Source organism: Lagopus leucura, unplaced genomic scaffold, assembly GCF_019238085.1.
Source record: "Lagopus leucura isolate 7727_CA_CO unplaced genomic scaffold, USGS_WTPT01 Super-Scaffold_100159, whole genome shotgun sequence".
NCBI classification, from domain to species: Eukaryota; Metazoa; Chordata; class Aves; order Galliformes; family Phasianidae; genus Lagopus; species Lagopus leucura.
The window spans coordinates 22503500-22525190 of NW_024962335.1; the positions used below are offsets into that span (position 1 = coordinate 22503500).

General features: G+C 41.4%; 1 protein-coding gene across 10 annotated transcripts in view; it reads left to right on the plus strand.

Annotated features, from left to right (window-relative positions):
• The first annotated feature begins 792 nt into the window (after nt 1–792).
• Nucleotides 793–21691, plus strand: part of ERC1 (ELKS/RAB6-interacting/CAST family member 1) — a 294250-nt gene continuing 273351 nt past the window's right edge. For 9 of the 10 annotated variants that reach the window (XM_042889766.1, XM_042889771.1, XM_042889768.1 and 6 more), the window contains exons 1-2: nt 793–848; nt 11590–12423. In XM_042889766.1, coding sequence (XP_042745700.1) covers nt 11755–12423 — 669 coding nt within the window. In that variant the 5' untranslated portion in view covers nt 793–848; nt 11590–11754. Of the gene's footprint in view, nt 849–960; nt 1018–11589; nt 12424–21691 lie in introns of those variants that run through there. The other variant, XM_042889767.1, reaches the window with a different exon arrangement.

Below are 21691 nucleotides of genomic sequence, written 5' to 3' on the forward strand. Positions count from 1 at the left end.
TCAAATTATCTTCAAATGCTAAAAGTTCAAGTTCAAATATTTTAGTTCTGTATAGAGCATGGTAAAAGCAGTTTACCATCGGACAACTAGGAATCACCATTTACTACATTTGCGACCGTGATCATTCTTTATTAATTATCATTTACATGGAATTATTGTCACTGTAACCAGTAGTGTTCTCAGAAGGTTTCTCTGGGCAGCCTGTGCCAGGCCCGCACTGCCTGATTGACCAAGCACAATAAATGATGCTACCTAGGTAACGTAAGGTTCGTATCGCCCTAACACGAAAAAAAATACAAATAGTGAACTCGAAATGCATATATGTGCTTTTGTGGAGCATTCTCTCGTCTGGGGACGCTCAACTGTTTCATAAGCCGAATAATTTGCTACGCAAAAATTGCTTTATCCGGCGCGGAGATGGAGCGAACACACTGACAGCCTAATGGTCTGCATGGTGAAAAGCGACAATATCATTCCCCGCGTTTTGACTCGTGCAGATACCCGGCCGGGGTCGCTGAGGGGACAGCCCATTGCCCGCTCCCGCCAACGGCCGCCCCGCGAGCGGCCCCGCCGGAAACGGCTGAGGACGCCGTACCTGGGCCAGGCCGGGCCGCGCGCCTCCCGCCGTCGCCGCCGCCGCCGTTCGCAGCTCCCGCGCGTGCAGGAGGGGCGACGGGGGCGGGCACCGCTACGGCGAGAGAGAGGGGACAAACTTCCCGCGGGCGGACGCGGAGGGGAGGGCAAGGGAGGCCGACTGGGGGAGGCGGGGCGCCGCGCGGCCGCGAGGGGACGGCGGGGTGGGAGGGAGAGGCGGAGGCGACCGAGCTCGCCGCGGCGCTGACGGGCAGGTGAGGGGCCCCGCCGGGCGCGGGGGGCCGCGGGAGGGGGCAGCGCCGCTCGCCGGCCGCTGGGGGGAGCCAGGCGCGGGGCGGGGCCTGCGGGAGCCGGTAGCTGCGGGCGGCCGCCGGGCTGGGCAGGGGCTGCGGCGGGGCCTGGTGGCCGGCGGGCGCCGCTCAGGTGGGTCCGGTTTCCTCCCGGGAGGCTACGGGGCCTCAGGACCGGGAGGAGAGCTGGGTAGGAGGCTGAGGGGTGCAGGGCCTCGCCGCTCCGCGGGCCTCGAGCGCACTGTCACCGCCCGGGGCTATGCTGGGTTGGGCTGGGCTGGGCTGTTCTCTGCTGGGCGGCGGCAACCCCGGGCCCGGCTGTCCCCGCTGCCCGGCCCGGCCGGAGGTACGGGGCGAGTTCCGCCGTGCGGCGGTACTCAGGGAGGAGGTTGGTTCTGGGGCGGCCGTGGGGCTTTGCTCGTCTCCCCTGCGATTGCGTTCGTCCCTCCCTACTTGGTCAGTGTGCCCTCGCTAAACGTTCGCCTTCATTGTCTCGGTGCCATCGGTAAGGTAATGGTGCCGGCCGCCTTTCTGCCCGGAGCGAGCCGTGCTGTGATTTCCGCCCCACCTCTGGGCATGCCGCGTTCATCCCACGGAACCTACTACAGCGCGAGTGTCAGTTGACATCATGCTTTGTTTCTGCATCTGCAGCCATCCTGAAGCATGTGTCGGGAGCTGCTCTTTCCACATCTGTCTGGTTCCTGATGTGAACCCTAAACCTCAGCTATGAAGGCTCACAATGCCTTTTGCTTGGAGTGTTACGTGCGAGTTGGAAGCCCGTGTTGTGGTTCGTGCTGATGGGGTGTGAATTGTTCTAGGTGAAACCCTGATGGAAATGGGGAGGTTTAGGAGACAGGGAAGAAGAAAGAAACGTCCGTGGAGCTAAGGGAGAAGCAGAAGCATAGAAGCTGAGAGAATAAAAGGAGATTCCTAAAAATAGAATAGATGGGGAGAACAGCGTATGTTTTACATCTTATTGAAGCTCATTCTAGGGGGGAAGAGGGGGAGAGGCATGTAAAGGTAGGTGGGGTGATTGTTGCTGAATAATATGTTACCTCAAATCCAACAGGTTGTAACCAGAAAAAGTTGTCCAGTTTGGCTGCAGGGTTCTGATTCTGATAAGATGGCCAACCCAGCTAGGATATGTCTGAACAGTAACCTCCACCATCTGCCTGCCCTCCTTTTCTCCCAGAGAGTATTGCGTCTACAGCAGGAGGTGGTTGAACATACATCTTCTGAGTTCTGCAGCCCACAGCCTGACAGATCACTGTGAAGGTTTTGGTATTTTGTGTTTGAGACTGATATAGTTGAGATGTGTGCCCCAATTCAGGGTCACATATGAGTCAGCACCCTTGCAGCCATATCAAACAAGATTAGAAGAGAAAAATCACCACCTTGTCCCTGCTGTTGAGAGCAGAGTTAGTAAAGCAATAATCAAATTTTATCAATAATGAGGTTTTGGGATGAAACCGCTAATTATTAAGTGAGATAGCTGTCTGGACTATATTTCAGTTCTGGAAACTGAACTTCAGTACTTCAGCACAGAACAGCAGTTCCCTGAGTTGTCAGGTTTCTGATTTCACTGTATCACCCAGAAATATAGAATTGTCTGAGTTAATCAAGCTGTAAGAGGAGCAGCAGCTAGGAACAGGTTGGGATCTGCTGGCTAAAACATGACATGAGTTTGTCATAATATTTCATATAGCTTTGAACTTTTTCCACATTGTCCAGCAAACCATTGTAGCTGTAATGAAATCATTCTACGGCTGTTAGCAGTTTCTCTTGTTTGGGTTTGTGTTATCTGGGTGATAGGAAAGCATCGTTTTTTTTTTTGTAAGTCTGAGGTTTTTGATCCCATTGTTTTGTGAAATTCTGTTTGTGTAACTTCACACCTCTAACATTCAGTTCAGGTCCTCACCAGCAAAAAAAGAAAAGCAAGTTTGATATTTACATGGCCTGTACCTTGTTATTGAATTGCTAATCTGGACTGTGAAAGAAACCTTTTTTTTTTTTTTTCCTTTTGCTGAGTTTGCTGCATTCTCAGTTCCTGGTAGGAGTTATCTGTGTTGCTGCATGAATAGAAATGTTTCACCATGCTATTGTAATGAGTGGGAGAGTTCCTTGCTATTATTCCTAATTCTGTGCAGTGGGAGACTCTCCCAGCATTACTTTTTCTCCCCTCACCCTTCCCCGTTGTCAAACTATTTTGAATCTGTTCTCCAAAATGCATCTCTTGCATTGTTTGCTACCTTGGCTAAGCCCTTTGAAAACTGCCACTAGGTCTACAAGGTCTGGCTTGTTTTGTCTGAGCATGGTATACCTGGAACTGTATGGATGCATGAATGCAGGCGTTGAAATAATCAGATCTAGAATTAAGAAACGTGAATGTATTCTTGACCCTTCCTAGCAACCTCAGTGTGAGTGCACTCGGGTAAGGAACATTGTTTGAAGAAAAGGGAGGTTTGCTACTTCCAATGAAGGAGCACACTTTACATAGAGCAGTGATGTTACCTGTGGTGAGCCGAGGCTGTCTGCCTGAGCAGATTCATTAGTGTTTCTATGTACTTCTGGGGTTCTGAAGCACCTTTATTACTCTTAGGGTTGTGTACCTTACTGATTGTGCTACTGGGAAGTGGTGACGTGCTACCTGGGGGAAAGGGAGAAATGGCCATATTTCCTACACTCCCTGCACTAAGCACACAGCGTTGATGGATGGTACTCTAAAAATCAGGCTACAAAGTCTTTAGCCGCTCATTGGCAGCAAATTCATGTCTGCATGTCTTCAACCTTCTGGGTAATTTGAAGAGCAAGAGTTATTTTAATCAGAGCTATTCTGTCACTAGCAAGTTTATATGCATGTTGTGACTTCTGCTTTTTGTTTGCATCAAAGTGAAAAAAACACCAACGTGCCAAATGTTGTTGGTTTGGTTTTGTGTTTGCTTTCCATTTAGAGGCTTACAGTCAGCTCCCATTCATTGCCCAACGCAAATCCTGATGTGCCCACCAAGCCCGTGTGTGTGTTTCAGTGGACCAGAGGGGACCCTTGGGTCCCACCTACCTCTGCTAAACCCAAACGGTTGGTGATTTGAGGATGCAATTAAGGATGATTCACAATGTATCCATGTGCCTGCCACCTTGTAACAAAGTCAGTGCTGCTGGAGGAAGGCTTAGAGCTCTACCAGAGAGTTGGTGCTTCAGCGTTGTCCAATGCTTGGGCTGAGCTTGTGAAACCATGAAGTGTGGTGTCCAGATGGTCTTAAGAAATATGTGCCCCACTCTTCCATGGAAACCAAAACATTTCTAGTGGTGCACAGCAACCCAACAAAGGGGAAGAACTTGCTCATGCACCCAAATTTATTGACAGATTAATTCTTAGCGTGTTGTAGTCTGGAAAATGAGATGGCCTTTAAAAACGTTAATAGCACCTTACATTCCCTTTCTAGCTGAGGCTAAACACTGGAACTTTAGGAAAACACCCTTATAAGCAAGTGGTGTGAATAAAGACTTGGCAAAATATACTCATCTTTGTAAAAATAGTGAGCTTTTTTCCTTTTTGTGCTCTCAGTTTTTAGAAAGAATGATAGAAAGGAACGAAGCTGTGGTGGTGAAAGTATACCTATTATGCCTTCGTTATTTCCAATAATTATTGGAATTATAAGAAATAAAACCCAATGTCAGCTGAAACCTCTTTTGCATAGAAGCTGCTGTGGAGTAGAGTGTGTTTTGTCATCCTAGTCCTGTCCTAGTCCTTCTTGGGGAGCAAGTAGATCTCATGAAAGGAATTTTATGCTTGAGAGAGGCATAAGTATCCTAGGAAGCTGGTGAGTAGTTGTGATTTAGGTTTAATCTGTTATATCTTCTAAGAATGCAGGAGAAGAATGGGAAACAGAGCGATATCTAAAAAGGTCAGACAATCAAAATGCTTCCATGTTGTGTGGTGTTTTAAAGTGCATGCATACCACTTATGCTAACTTTCCAAATTTGGAAAGCCTGGAACAGGAGTGTCAATTTATGTTTAGAAATAAAACCCTTCTTTAATAAATGACTGTTGAGATTTTCCTTAGAATGCCAGGGTCAGAGTTCAGGGATGCCTGCTTTTTATAAGACACAGCTTTCAAAATGTCAGATCCACATTCTAAGTCACTTTTGAGAGTCTCAAGAAGACTTTTTTCAGGACTTTTTTTTCCTTTGTTTCAGGAAGACTTCTCTATTTACAGAGAGGTGGGAGATAAAAACATCCATTTATATCTTCTTATATCCATTGAGACAGAGCAAGGGCAGTGTTACCTTCAGTCAACTTGACAGATATTCAAGATGGTAAACATAAATAAATGAAAAAAGGCATGGACATAAACAGATGTTGGTGCTTTGACATCCACTATCTAGGATTGAGAGTCAACCATAACAACAACAGTTAATTTTTTCGTCTTCTTTCTGTCTTAGTTTCATTAATTGCTTTTGCTTTCTTGCTATTCAGGCCATGAGGATAAAGATTATTTAATATGGATAAACAAGTCTGAATTCCATGGGTTCATTGCTGTGTATTTAGCACTGAGTGGCTTGCGAACAATTTCCAAGATAAACTTTCTTCTGCCCTTTTTCTGTGTAGTAGTCACTAATTTGCTTTGAAAACTGGTGAGCTTTTTAACCTCCCATAGCTAAAAGTCAAATCTAACAGTTAGATAAGACTAATACCTTCCAAGCCTGCAAGTCAAATAAGATGACAGATACTCCACATTCTTTATAAAAAGTCATTTCAACCCTGGCATTTGTACAAGAAAGTCCAGGTCCCTCTGCGTAAGTCAGTCGTGATTAACTATTAGGGTATGAATTATGACAAATGAATACCTTTGTAAATGAAGTTCAGTGTTTCTGCTACACTGCAGTATCAGATGAAGATTGCTCTTGTAAGGGCTGACTTTGTTGCTGTTGTAGAGCTGATATTCAAAGCTCTTCTAATGCAAACATGGATCGGTGCTACCGGGCAGTTCATTTTGCTGGGAACTGAGTAAGTTGGGTTTCTTTGCCTACTTCATGCTTCGTTCTGATGTATTGGGCAGTGATGCTCTTGAAGAAGCTAGCTCTGTAAATGCTTGTGTCCCTCAGCTTGTGTCAGTCCTGAACAGAAACTGCAGCCGAGAAGTTCAGAGCAAGTGTTACGTACTGAAAGCTGCAAAGGTTATCCCTGGATTCTTTCTGTTCTAGCAAATATAAGCAAGGATATTCTTGTATTTCTGCAATGTGTTTTTCTGTATTTCTATAATTACTGTGGTATGACTGTTTTTCCTGGCGTTTGGAGAGGGGGAGGAAGGAGTATGAGAGGCTTTATATGAATGTATATAAACATAGAAAAGATTTTCTGGAGGTTAGCAAATTTTCGTGTAAAAGATGCTTCCGTATTCTGATAGATATAGCCAGGAATTTCTGCTTTGTGATCCATTGGATCATCGAGTTCCAACCCCCCTGCCACAGGGAGGGCCACCAACCTCCAGTTCTGGTACTAGACCAATTTGCCTGGGACCCTATAGAACCTGATCTTGAACACCTGCAGGGATGGGGCATGCACGGCCTCTCTGGGCAATACTACATTCACCATACTACGTTCAAATGTTTACTGTCAGACTGCAGATGTTTTTCCACAGTTTGTGGGATTTGTCTCCTTCATTATCACAAGATGGTATTTTCAATTAATACTAAAGTACTAAAGATTGTGTATCTCTTTTGGCAAAGCTGCTGAGACAATCTCTAGATGCATGGATGAAGTTTTTAGCTTGCCTGCTGATTTTTTTTGAGATAGATTTTAGCTGGGTTACAGATATGATGCTCTTTGGAAGTTTTTGTTTTCTCAGTGAGTAAAAGAGTTTTCTTTCACAGATGTGGAAGTATGCCTCATACATTGAGGAAAAATTGTTTAGCACTGACCTCAGCAGTTTATTACTAATGTTTTAAACATCCACAGTTCATAATTTTTTTTCCTAATCGTACCTAAGGCTTCTTGTATTGACTGAGAGGACCAAAGTTTTTTAAAACCAATAGAGGAATTTGCAAAGCCAGAATGGTCAGTGCATTCAAGTCACAGTTTGCCACTGTTCCCTGTGGTTTCAACTGTCCCGTAAGGTAAAGAGATGGTTTAGCTGTGAATAAATTTAGAATCATAGCAGAGGAAAGGAGGAAAAAAAAAAAAAAGGTGTTATTTTGGACTTTGTGAAGATAAGAAGCTGCACTTCTGAGACTGCTAGCAAAAATGTTAGTGTGGCTCAGGATATTGAAGAACTCTAGCTTTTCTGCTTATGCTGCTATGGAAAGAAGTCTTCCATGTAATTCTGCTTACGTTACTGGAAGGAAGTTAGAACTTTCTTCTTGTTGATTGGAAATGAGAGGAGGCATTTCTGTCACTTGTTTGACTTTGCTATTTCCGGGATGAAAGATGTTTTTCCTAGAATGAATTGTCTTAATATCTGCTTCTGCTGCTGGATTCCTAACAGCACTAAAACAAAATGGTCGGTGATGAATACTGCTGGAAAAAAATCCTGAAGGAGCAGTTAAAATGATTTATCTTCCCATGTGACTTTTTCTCTTGAACTGTGACAGACTTCTGTGTCAGTGAAAATACTAAAACTGGCTGCATGATTGGGAAGGAGTAGTATTTAGTTAATATTTGGGATTTGCACAATTTTCAGGCCTGTAATTAAAGTTCTCAGCTCAAGAGAAGTAGTGTGAGGTTTTCTTGTTTCCAGAGACGTTTTTTGAAGGTACTGTTTTATTTCTTTTTCTACTTAAAAGTGAGAGCCATGTGATACATGGGATTGATGTCTTCCCCCAAGTGTCACATGCCCACTCTGTGATTCCTTTCTGGAACGCTAATGATCTTCTAACTCAGTAGCTAATTCTAGCTTGAATTACTTGATTATTTTTTTCCTGAGCAGTGGAGAGGGTGGCACCTACCTGTGAAACAGAGGTGAGAGATGAATTAGTGCAGAATTGGTGTTTTTGCTTGCAGTGGAATAGGGTTAATGTGGCTGCCTGCTGTATGGAGCGTGGCAGCGGTACGACACACTGTGTGCTATCAACTGCTTTCAGCTACATGGGAAGCTGCTTTTCTATCGAGGACACTGGTTGCTTTCATTCATTCAAAAGCTACCAGTAGTTTGGCAAAATGCTACCTAAAGCAAAGAGAAAACGATTTCGTGAGTTTACTTCCCTCCATGCTCCCCTTTTCAGGAGTGATTAACTCATTAGAAATGATCTCAAATCTTTTGTGTGCTTCTTGCGTGTCATTAAGCACTTACTAGGTGATACTTCTGCATGCAGCCATAATGTGTTCCTAGTGTCATTTCAACTTGATGCTTTTGGAGGTGAAAGTGCTTTAACTAAATGGAATAAAATGTGTAACCTTTTGTTTAGAGTTAAAACTTACTGAAAGCTGTTGAAGCGAATGAGTGTTGGCAGTGATTTATTGAGGTGAGTTTCTAGCAAATGAGTTAAGTGTTTTGATTTGGATTAATTCTCGTGAGAATCCTTGTGAATGCAGGCTCTCAGTTGAAAATAATTTGCATAGCATCTAAGAAATATCTGATTGTTTTAAGTTCCTAATGGGTGCCACAGCAGCATTTTTAGCATTTTGGTATCTCAAACACTAAGATTAGTCTGAAATAGCTTTTCTCTTTGGAAAAAGTATTTTTCTTTCAGATCGGAGCACAGGTTCTTGGTTATTGAAGTTACTCCACTGAAACACTGCAGACTTTGTTGAGTAGTTTATACTTCTGTGCTGTTTTGCATAAGGATATGTGGTTGAAATAGAAGAAACTTCCTATCTGAAACTTATATTTTAAAAAATAAATCTGTAGATAGTGTTTTAGGAGCGAACTTCAATTATTGATTGTACTGGCTATCATTGTTCTTTTTTCCTTTATGTGTGTGTTTAAAATATTCCATAGCAACGTTGTCACTTGACTGAGCAGAGTAGCTATGGCTGTCATTTTAAAAAAGAAAAGAATATAAGAAAGTGAGCACTTGAACTTCTTGAGCACTGCTCATCAAACGCAGTTGCAGCTTTGTAAAATAACTCATGCTACTGTATCTTCTATGAAATAGTGTGTAAATGGAAAACTACTCTGTTCTGTTTGTGATTTAAAACCCATAGAGTCATAGATTAGTTTGGGTCGGAAGGGACCTTTAAGATCATCCAGTTCCACCCCCCTGCTATAGGCAGGGATGCCTCCCTCTACACCAGGTTGCTCAAAGCCCCATCCAGCCTGGCCTTGAATGTTTACAGGGAGGAGGCATCCATAACCTCGCTGGGCAACTTGTGCCAGTATCTCAACACCCTCACTGTAAAGGATTTCTTCCTGATAACTAGTCTAAATCCACCCTCTTCCAGTTTAAAGCTGTTTCCCCTTGCCCTGTCACTACCTGCCCTTATAAAAATTCCCTTCCCAGCTTTACTTTAGGCCCCCTTCAGGTACTGGAAGGCCTCTATAAGGTCTCCTCGAAGCCTTTTCTTCTGCAGCATGAAGAGCCCCAGCTCTCAGCACCACCAGAGGAGGTGCTCCAGCCCTCTGAACACCTTCATGGCTTTCCTCTAGACCTGCTCCAACATCTCATTGCTCTCTATAACTTCCTGAAGGGAGGTTGTAGTGAGCTGGGGGTCGGCCTCTTCTCTCGTGTCATTAGTGATAGGACCAGAGGGAATGGTTTCAAGCTACGGCAGGGGAGATTCAGGCTGGACATGAGGAAGTATTACTTTTCAGAAAGGGTGGTCAGGCACTGGAATGGACTGCCCAGGGAGGTGGTGGAGTCACCGAGCCTGGGGGTGTTCAAGGAAAGGCTGGACGTTGTGTTGAGGGACATGGTTTAGTGGGAGCTATTGGGAATAGGTGAACGGTTGGACTGGATGATCTTTTAGGTCTTTTCCAACCTTGGTGATTCTATGATTCTATGATTCAATGTGCTTCTTGCATTGGAGACCCCAGAACTGGACACAGTACTCCAGGTGGGGTTTCAAGAAAGCAGAGTAGAGGGGCAAAATCACCTGTGTTGACCTGCTGGTCACACTTCTCTTGATGCAACCCAGGATACAATTGGCTTTCTGGGCTGCAAGCATGCACTGCTGGCTCATGTTGAATCTTTCATCAACTGATACTTCCAAATCCTTCTCCTCTGGGCTCATCTCAAGCCATTCTCTGCCCAATCTGTGCTTGGGATTGCCCTGACCCAGATGCAGGACCTTTCACTTGGCCTTGTTGAACTTCATGAGGTTGGCATGGGCCCACCTCTCAAGCCTGTCCTGGTCCCTCTGGATGGCATCCCTTCCCTCTAGGGAGTCAACTGCACCACTCAGCTTGGTGTTATCTGCAAACTTGCTGAGGGTGCACTCCATCCCACTGCCCACGTCATCTACAGAGATGTTAAATAATACCACACAAGCACTGACCCCTGAGGAATGCCACTCATCATCGGTCTACTCTCGGACATTGAGCTGCTGACCGCAACTCTAGGAGTGTGACCATGCAGCTAATTACTTATCTAGCAAGTGGTCCATCCATCAAATCCAAACGTGCCCTCAGCCGTAGGAGCTGAAAAAATTGATTGAGTGATTGCTAGTATCTGTTAAACCAGCAGAAGGTGGGGCTGGATTAAAGCTGGTGTGAAAGGAAAAATGTTAGAATATACGATGTCTTTGTATGCTACTTGGTAGCCTTTTGTCTCACGCGGAGAGGTCAGTGCAGGAATATTTCAGTCTTGTTCTAGTTTTTAGATTTTAGTTGAGCACAATTCTGATTTGAAATGTTCATAATGGAAAAATTAGTTAAAAACAGAAGAAGAGAGAACAGAGTAGTGTAGTAGCTCAGTCACAAGAGTAGATTTCAGCCTTGTTTCTTTATCCTCTGACAGCTGCTCATTAACTGTGGTCTCAACCCAGCATTTCTGTAGTAAGGAGGTACCTGCTAGTGCACTTGCAAAACAGCAAAATGTAACAGTGCAAAAATAAGGGATTTTACTGCGTATCCATATATAAAGTAGAGGGGAAAGGTATAGCAACATGATGTGATCATGCTGTTCTGTTTTTGGAGAAGTCCCTGCTGTTAGGATGATAGTATTTAGTAAAACTACTCTGAGCTGATAAATGAGAAACATATTTTGTCTGAGAACTTCTTAATCTGAGTAAAGACTAAGTCACATTTAGGCAAAAAGAGACTGAAACTAGTTTTCAGTGCAGATACACAGAGGATTTAGAAACTGCGTCCTACAAAAGCTAGTAGTAGTACTTAAAAAAAAAAAACAACAAAACAAAACAAAACAAAACAAAAACTACTTAATGTAGTAAGTGGACTTAAAATTTTGATTAAAACTATTTTACTCAGAAGAGAAACAGATCAAGGATAAGGGTGAGTCAGAAGTAGGAAAAGAAGTTGCTCAATGTGACTATTAACATTATGACTTGAAAACTGATGAATGTTCTTTTCACTCCCTCGTTACATGATAATGACAGGAAAAAAAAAAACAACAAAAAACACAACCAGGAGTAGAACTTTTTGAGTTTAAATATTAGAATTTAAATAATATTGCTGTTTGTGAGTGGGTATCAAAAAACGCTGGAGAAATAAAGTGACAGTAGAATATGCTTTTATTCTTTTATTATTAATATGGGACAAAATATTTTGGAATAAACTAGATTGTTAATGTGTTATTTTTCTTGATACAGATGTGGTTCTGGACATGGTGAGCATGTGACTTCAAAGATGGACAACTGGATCTGTTACAAATTCTGATTGGCCTTAAGCTGACTTACAAACACTAAGGAGCTTCACGGGATTTCTCTCATTCCTAATTTATGCCTGTCTAATTGCCTCACACCACCAGCTTAATCATGTATGGAAGTGCTCGGTCAGTTGGCAAGGCTGAGCCAAGCAACCAGAGTCCAGGGCGTTCACCAAGGCTGCCACGGTCACCACGCTTGGGCCATCGTCGAACCAACAGCACTGGAGGCAGTTCTGGCAGCAGTACTGGGGGAGGCAGTGGGAAAACCCTTTCTATGGAAAACATTCAGTCCTTAAACGCTGCCTATGCTACGTCTGGCCCTATGTATCTCAGTGACCATGAGAACGTCGGTGCAGACACCCCAAAAAGCACCATGACTTTGGGCCGGTCTGGGGGGCGGCTGCCTTATGGTGTTAGGATGACTGCAATGGGTAGCAGCCCTAACATTGCCAGTAGTGGAGTTGCCAGTGATACTATCGCGTTTGGAGAGCACCATCTTCCTCCAGTGAGTATGGCGTCCACTGTGCCTCACTCACTTCGCCAGGCCAGGGATAACACCATCATGGATCTGCAGACGCAACTCAAAGAAGTATTAAGGGAAAACGATCTGCTTCGCAAGGATGTGGAGGTGAAAGAAAGCAAGCTGAGTTCTTCCATGAACAGCATCAAGACCTTCTGGAGTCCCGAGCTAAAAAAAGAAAGAGCTCTGAGGAAAGATGAAGCTTCAAAAATCACCATTTGGAAGGAACAGTATAGAGTTTTGCAAGAAGAAAACCAGGTTTGTTATCTGATGTTGTTGTTGTGTTAGTGCAGTAGTGTGATTAAATGAGTTAGCTTGTGTATCACACTTAGTTAAATTATTTTAGTGCTTTTCCCAGGTATCACAGAATCACAGAATGGCCTGGGTTGGAAGGGCCCTCAAGGACTGTGAATCTCCAACCTGTGCTGCTGCAGGCAGGCACCAACCTCCCCATTTAGTACTAGACCAGGCTGCCCAGGGCCCCATCCAACCTGGCCTTGAACACCTCCAGGGACGGGGCATCCAACCTCTCTGGGCAGCCTGTTCCAGCACCTCACCACTCTCACAGTGGTGAGATGTCCAATCCAAGTCCAACCTGTCATCCAACCTAAATCTTCCCTCCCTCAACCTAAAACCACTTTCCCTTGTCCTGCTGTTATCAACCCTTTCAAAGAGTTGATCCACCTCTTGTTTATAGGCTCCCCTTAGGTAATTGGTATGAATAAGAAGTTTTCATCTTTTTAAGTGTTTCTTTTCAGACTTGTAAGCCTCCTCTTCGGTGTGTGTTTTTCCTTATGATTTTTTTTTTTTTAATTTTCTGTTCTTTTTTTTCCGTTTATTTTCTGGGACTGTTGTTCACCAATCAGTTCCAATTTGCAACTCTTTTATGCCACTCATGATCATTATTTGTATAGTGCTTAATTCCAGAAGTGTTCTCTTGAGATGCAGAATGTACTAACTGCTGACCTCAAATGCAACTGAACTGCTGCTGGATGTTGATAGTTTGCCAGTAAAACAAAGTTCACGTGGCACTGATCTTAGTTTAGAGCTCTATTAAATCCTCCAGACCTACAACTTTTGCAAACATGTAAACCATGTTCTTGGCTACCTGGAAGTACTTCTGTCTAATACCTGCTCATACTTTCTTTTGTCATAAGCAGTGCTTGTGTTCTTATACAACTATCATAAAGCACTCATTTATAGGTTTAGGGTTTTTTTTTGAGCTGTTCAGGTATATTTACTATTTTAAGCAGGGCTTTTTTTGGTTTCTGTTGGGAAGATGAAGGAAGCTGGAGAAAATAAATAGTACTACCACTACTTAACACATTATGTACTATTTTCAGGTAATGTGACTTAAGTAGTAGATTCCTTTAGGTTAGTGATACTCTGCTACACTGAAGCAGTCTTGAGGCTTTCTTTTCACCCTTTTAGTAATGAGGTAAGTTGCTTTTTTTGAACTAGCATGAAATAATTTAATCAATTTATTCACTTTTATAGCTGTATTCTTACTGAATGGTAGTGTTGCAAGGTGCGATTTGACAATGCACAAAATTTTATATTTATTTTCATGTCTTTTTAGAGTAAAAAAGCTTAAAGTGAAAACGTTTTATTGTAAGAGCAGTATTTCCTTAGAAGGAGTAATCTAGTGAAGAATTCAGCTATGCTGGTTGTTGTGGTTTAATCTGGCAATCCGATAAATACCATTCAGCTGTTTGCTGACTTTCCTCTCAGTGGGCTGAGGGAAGAATTGAAAAAGGTGAAGGTTGAGATATGTGAGTTCATACAGAGATACTTTTCAATAAGAAACAAAGAAAAGAAAAAAGAAGAAGAAAAGGAACAAACAACAACAAAAAACCAAAAGATGCACAACACGATTGCTCACCACTCAGTTTGATGCCCAGCCAGGGACTGAGCAGTGGTTGCCCCCCTCCATGCAGCTCCTTCCCATTTTATTGTTCAGCATGACACCACGTGGTACGAGATATCCTTTTGATCAGTTTAGGTCTGCTGACCTGATGCTGTGCCTTTTCAGCTTCTTGTGGATCCCCAGCCTTCTTGCTGGCAGAGCAGCCCAAGGAGCTCATAAGTCATTGACTTAGTGTAAACACTGCTCAGTTACAAGTAAAACATGAGTGTAACATTACTTTTTTTCATCCAAAATCCAAAACACTGTATCGTACCAGCTACTATGAGGAAAATTAACTCTATCCCAGTCCAAACCACGACACTGGTACAGTGCTAGTATAATGAAAACACAGAATGCCATTCACTCAGCTTTTTGGTGCTGTTTATTTTTCAGCAGAAGGTGAGTATTTAAATTGCCCAGTTCTCTCCTTGTGCTTTTAAAGTTCTGTTTTCATACTGAAGAGAAAGGGAATGTTTTTAAATGTGACAATATTTTTGTGAATTTTGACATCTGAGGATGCTGTGCAAATCTGGAAGCAGAAATACAATGACTGTGTGGTTTAGAATGGAGTAAGCGGCTACTGAATATGTATAGATTTGAGAACAGTGATTTCTCTATCTGAGAGTTTTTTTGTGCGTGTCTTTCCTTTATCCCCTAATTAAACATTTACAGATACTTCCAGGCGGCTGTTTTCTAGGCAATCACTATAATTACTACCACAGTGGTAGAATTGTATAACTTCGGTCCAAAAAAAGAAGGGTGCAATTTAAAAGTAAAAGGGTATTATTGCAATGAGCGGTAAAAACTAAGAATGCTAATTAATAGATTATAGTTAGCTAACAGTGTGTCCTAATTAAACTCTGAATTCATTATGTCTTCTCTAGCCTGTTGGAATTGGTCACTTCAGCCATTATAATGAAAATCAGTTTAATAGGATTTGCAGTAATTAAACAGACTTTTCTGTTTAGACACTGAACATGGGACTTCTCTGATTTGTTGGTGGACCTGAAATATCTTCATTACCCTCCTCCTACCTTCTTCTAAAACAAGGTTAATATATTCCTACTGTATGGTCTTTCAGCGTACCTGCAGGAACTGGTATTTCAGCTCTCAATACCAGTATTTCAGCACATCACTTCAATAAAAGCCTTCTGGCAAGGGCAGGACTTGTGCTGTAGATTAAGTTTAGCTAGGGCCAAATGCATTGTTTAAAATTGACTAGATTCATGGAGCCAAGGTGCGGGCTGACTCATCCCATTATCTGATAGTCATCTCAATCTCTTTGGCTGTGATCTTGGCTAGTTATTCCTCCTTGCACGCTTGATTGTCCCTGATTGGATTTATTTATTTGCTTGTTTGTTTTACTATTCTTGTCACCTCAGCTTTGACTGAATTGTCTCTAAGTTCTGGAAGTTGTTAAAAATATGTGAAAACATGAGCTATGGTCGATCACTACCTCAGTATCCTGTGCAATGTGCTTTGGTGTCCCTGAGTTTTCTTACCTACGTCTTGGGAATGTCTGCAAATAGATGTTAATTATTGGAGTGTACCTTGCTGATTTCCTAGAAGTTTTCTAGGTTGAATAAAGGCTGAATAATCTCCTTTTGGAGAAAAAATAAAATAAATAGGAAGATTAAAGAGTATTCTATATGTCCTGGTGCAGTTATGTTTATTTTGGCGCAAATAGTTGGCAGGACTATCTGGGATTTAGTATGTGCATGCATCCCCATCTAGGAGTAAATAGTTCTCACATGGGTTGGAAAGGCTTAGCCTTGCACAGTGGTGATGGTTTCAGCTGTGATGCAGTACAGCTGTATTCATCAGCTACTCTGAGCAAATATTAACAGCTGTGGAGTATAACGTAGGCTGAATTTTTCTTCATCCTTTAATAGTTTGTTGCTGAAGTGCCAGAAAATCCTGTCTTTCAGTACATGGGGAATGTCCTCCTCATCCCATTCTGAAGAGCTCAGAACATGAAGTGGAAAGTATTCCCCTAGTTAACATAGAGTTGTGGAAAAACAGAGTAGTTTGCAGTGTGGTGTGGATTAGTTATCCAATTACACTTAGCAAGAAGGTAGAAGCAGAGTAGAGATGATTTCTCAAAGATTAGCAAGTGTGTGCAAGGAGGAACTGATGGAGTCAATAAACGGGAGTTTGGTTTTGGCACAGACTTGTTCTCCTTAGCACGCTTCAGTAAGAATTACATTTCTCTGACTGGAACAGATTTTCTTTTTTTTTGGTGTGAATGGGGTTTAAAGTTTACCTGAAAATGTCTCCGTTAGAAGCCTGAAGAATGAAGGAAAGACGGTGAGTATTTTTGGCTGATAGTTTCGTTAAAAACTGGACCATGATGGACTTCATGGAGCTAGAGAGAAAAAAGGAACTCCTCTCAGTTGAAACTTTGCATATGCCAAGGTGGTTGTCCATAAAAATAATGAGTGCAATGCAAATTGGATGTCTGCCACCCTGTACTGAAATTTACCACACTGTCTGATCTGGGTTTCAAATCTGAATTATGTTTTGGCTGAACTAGTGCAGTACTGCTGAAAACATCTTTCTACTTTGATGTATTTTTGTGGCCTTTTTGTGGTTAGAGGTTTTGAATGTCTGAGTGAGGGAGTTTAACCAAGAAAATATTTCTGAAAAGTATTTCACCTTAACGTGGGGTGAGTGCTTGAAGAACGTTCTGCCTTATTGGGATGGAAGAGTGTGGCTGGTGTCCTCCAGCGGTTCATCAGCGCTCTTCTCCAGACCTCTGTGATTATGACTTCACTGTCAGAAGTGGTTTCCATTTCGCAGTAGCGTGGAAGGGATGTTTCACTTATTTTAATGTAGTTGTCTGTGTGTTAGCCTCTTAAATGTGTTGGGTGATGCTGCTGTGAGACTGGCAGAACTAAAGAGCGTAGTCTTCACCTGAATATTATATTAATTCTCCCATCTCCACTCATTTTATTTTATTTTTTTGCTTTAATTATATATTAATGTTTTGTGTTTTTTTTTAAAGTGGATTGTTCTAATACTTTATCATTATAATGGTAGTACCATTCTTGAGTTGGTTATTAGCTAGATTTTCTCCCCTTTAGTGCATCTTTATTTGCGTCATATGCAATTCCATCGTCATTGCTAAAATTCATTGTCTATAACCTATGATGTTACACTTAAACACTTTTTTTCTGTGGCAGATCTGTTAATTCTATTAAATTCTGTAAGGCTCGCTCTGTCCTTATTTGGTTGAAACATGACATAACTTCTTTTTTAGAGTTACTCGGCTATCTCCTGAGGAGTGCTTAGTATCTGAGGCATTTATCAAGCTGCAGCACTTCAGAAATTGACACGCAGTCTCCCAGGAGATGGACCTTCTGTGTTCTGCCTCTTTGCAATTCTGTAAGGAAAGAAACTAAGACTTCTGCTGCTTATCAAAGCTCCCTAATGCTCCTTTTCTCCTGTTTTCTTATTGAGGTAGAATCACTCTTGAGTTGCTTTAAGCTATAGCATAAGCTGAACAGTTGGTCCCTATTTGATCCATTAGGCAGACAAGGGGAATACTACCAACTTAAAAGAAGCTTTTATTAAAATGGGTTGCATCGCTGGTAATGGTGAATTTCTTAGTAGTTTCACTGTGCTTTTTGCTACGGAGCTGGGAGAAGGATTACTTTGTGTTCTACATAGCAAATTGTTCTGCTCTTTGCTTTGAAATTCTTTATCTGCTGTGTAGCAAGGCTGTTCAGACATCGCTCCCTATCTAGTGAGGTTTCCAGCTTGTTATTCCACCATTCAGTGTGTATGGTTCTGAATTTTATCTGAATTACTGAATTTCTTCAGGAGTCATTGTCTTTTCTTGGTATTATGTCAATTCCGGTATTTGAGTTGTTCATTTTTTCCTTAGGTGCTCCTTCTTTCTAAAATAAGTGCTGCATAACTTGAAACTGTGTAAGGCTCTGGTTTAGAGCAGATCAAGCTTCCTACTAGTCACTTAGCGAGCAATGGAATAGTGAGAGCTGTGGGAATAGCTCTGTGCTTTTGCTGCATTATATATATTTCATTTTAGTAGAGGTCTTCTACTGCTGTTATAGCTTCCTAATACTAAATCTAATGTTCTTGTGTGTCTATCTTTTACCACATGGTATTGATTTAAGTGGAAAAGAGAGAAATATTTCTAATGGAAATGCTAGTCCATGGGAAAAGTGTTACTAAGAATACAGAGGCCAGTCTTTGTGTATGCCTCCAAGGCCAAAAATCTAAGCTGAGCTTTTTTCCTCTTCTTCTTCCCCTATTTGGTGATATTAGGAGGTCTTACAGACCTGAAGATGACTGCTGAGTTAACCACCATTACTAAACTTTGATAAAAGGAATGTTTTTTTTCCCCTTCAAAGTAGGTATCTAACAATCCTGTTAACAATCGGTGCAGTGCTTGAGACATTGATAAAACAGAGAAATTTTTTTGTCTTTTGGATAAATACATCTCTCATGTATACATTCTCAGACAAAGGCTGGAGAGCAAAAGAGTTCAGTAGTGACATTTCTGTACTCCAAAAGTGATTACTTCATTGGATAAGTTATCAAGGGTAATAATGCTAGCCGTCTGCCTTAGTAATTGGAAAAAAATGCTCTGAAATACCACTTTAGCCTCAGCAGGCAGGAGGGGTGGAAAAGGAGAAACTCCAATGTTCAGGGTGTTTCAGCATAAAGAGTGTTAATATATGCTTGTGTTTAGTGCACACAAGAACAGTTCAGTGTTTTGGGTAGTATTGGTCAGTGATGATTTGAGCTTCTTGACAGAAATCGGACTACAATGGTATGTCAACAGATATGCATAGCTGTTCTGGATTATGCTTTTTTTTTTCCCTACATGTATAGTGCTTTGTAGTTTTTCTATATCATCTTTGTCGTAATCCGATGAAGAAAGGGAAAAATTCTACTAAATGTGGAGGACTGTAACTATCTCAATGGGATCTTTTGTTCATTGTTTTTTTTTTTTTTTTTTTTTTTTTTCCCCCCTGAAGGTAATAAGTACTCTACCTTGAAAAGAAAGCCCTTGGCAAAACTTTTCATGACCCACGAGGTTCATATAACAATATTTTTACACAGAATTTACAGATTTGCATTGGGTCCTCTCAGAAAGACCGTAGTCACCTTCTGTAGTGAACAAAATGCAGGGAAAAAGCACTGTTAGTTTCATTCTATGTTGATATCAGTTTTTATATCAAAGTGATTTGCCTAGTGATTGCCTGCTGCCTTAGACCAAAGAGAAGAAATACTTGGTTACTAACAGCCATGAGAGGTAGGTAGCATGTACAGATTTGTAAAACTCTATTACAGTTAAGGAATTCATCCCATGTCACCAAAAAAAACCTGATAAATTTTCCTTTTTGTTGTTGAAATGCTTTACAGCTCAACCATGCTCTTGCTGTATTGCTCTGTACACGCACTTCATCTTTTAAAGACTTAGTCTATTTTCCTTGCCTATCTATAGGAATTACAGCATTATTTTCTTTTTATAACCTTTGAGCACTGAGCACCAAAACCTTTTGACCTGATTGAGAGAAACTGAAGTGTATCACTTTGGTTTGCAACTGCAGTGTGGTGGCTTGCATTTAAATCATAAAGAAAATAAAAAAAATACATGGAAGGATTCATTATCAATGTCTAAATCAATATTTGGAGAATTTTCATGATGATTTGAATTTATTTTTTTTCAATTGATCTCCATTAAGAAAGTCATCTTAGATTCAGAGACTTTTAATTATTTAGTAATGAAATATAAAATATTTAATGATAAATAAAAAATAATTTAAAGCATAATATACTCTTCTTATTGCACATGTGCTCATTAGGATCAGCTTAATCACATATAGAAATACTGGCACGGAACACGTACTGAAAGTTCTTCCAGTGACCATTGCAGGAGAAATCAGAGCGATGTGTAACAGCTACAGCAATAAATAAATGTGATTGACTTTAGCTTAATTTTAGCAACTGCTTTTGTAAACTGGAATGCCAAGCAATATACTATCACTGGTAACCTAGGTTTTTTGATAGCTTCTTCCTGTGTTAAAAATTCTTACTCATCTATATACAAACTTCTAAAAAAATTGCTATGTGTTACTACTTTTTGTTTTTCTTTCTGTTTCTAAATGACTTAACTATGTGTGCAGTGGACTTCTTTGACCCTTCTCTGAGTAGGAGCTGCTGGTCAGGAGTTCCTTTGAAATACAGTAAAATGCCTGAACCCTTGTTCTACGCTGCCTGCATCTCTGTGTGGTTTTCTTTTAAGATTTAGTGACTGTTGTCAGTGTTCTGGAAAATAAATACTATACGTGAACGAGGGTGAGCAACTGTTCAGAGGCATTTAGGTTCTTCCAGAACTTGATTCCACAACATCAGAAGCAATATGTAGCTTCTCAGCAATCTCAGGCAGCTCATTGAAAGTACACAAAGACTGGTTCATGGGGATGATGACTTTTCTAATCTTGTATATAATACAATGAAGACGCGTTTTTGGGAAAGGAGTCGAAAGGGAGGCAATGGAGGTCAGCCGTTCAATAGAAAGATCTTTGTCAATGCTTTGCAAATATAGCGGAAAGGCAAGACTAAACTCCATTTTTCTAAAAAGGTGCTTTGTAAACGACTGCTGTATATTTGCATTGTTCTGAGGTTCTGTAGTGTGTTGCTATCCCGTTGTTTTTCTACAGCGTGATTTTTTCCTGCTTCTTCCCTTCTTTTTCTGCCCCTCGCAACCCTGCCTCATTTGAAACTGGGAGGCAGCCTTAGCTTTGGAAAAACGAGCAAATAATGAATGCTAGTCCAAGATTAACTATGCCTCACTGGTATCTGAATTCAAACTGAATACAGTTATGTTCTTTCATGGCCAACAAGTACTTTGTCTTCACGTTCTTTTGAGAAGCTCTATGAAGGAGTAGGCACATCACTGAATACTCATTTGCCATCTGAACACTTTACAGATTTTTTTTTTTTTACATAGGTTTTCTCACAGATTTCTACATGAGAAAGCAATGCTTGATTTTAAGTTTACGGATTTTTGATCTTTTTTGTCATAGTCAGGGTTGGTGACTTTTGAGAGAGTCTTGAAGTGTGTGCTGGTGTGGATTTCGAGGAGTAAGGGGCTATATGCATTTCTGTTCTCTTTGGTCACTTCTTTCTGAGATTAATCCAAATCAGCATTGTTCAGAAATAGATATATATATTTTTTCCAGGTACAGTATACAGGATCTATTTCTTCCCTAGTTTACTTCTGGCATTTAAGGAGGGGATGTGGGATGGTGGTGGGAAGCAAGTCCTACCTTCTGTAACACAGAATGGTGAGCCTTATGTACTCTTTTCCCTTGGAAGAGTCTTGATTGATGGGTTATTGGTGTTTTTTTATTGTTTTTGTTTGTTTGTTTGTTTTTCCAGTGGAATCACACCGCAAATATCAATACTTATTTTTGACTGGAGAGAGGGAAGAGCTTTTAAAACAAATGTTTGTGTGGTAGAATATTGTCTTGACAAGAATTGTCATCTCAGGTTTAATAAGACCTGATGTTGAAGGTAACCATGTCCCATGTTACATATACGAGTGATTGTATGGGAACTGCGGAGTCAGGGCCTGAACCTCTGATT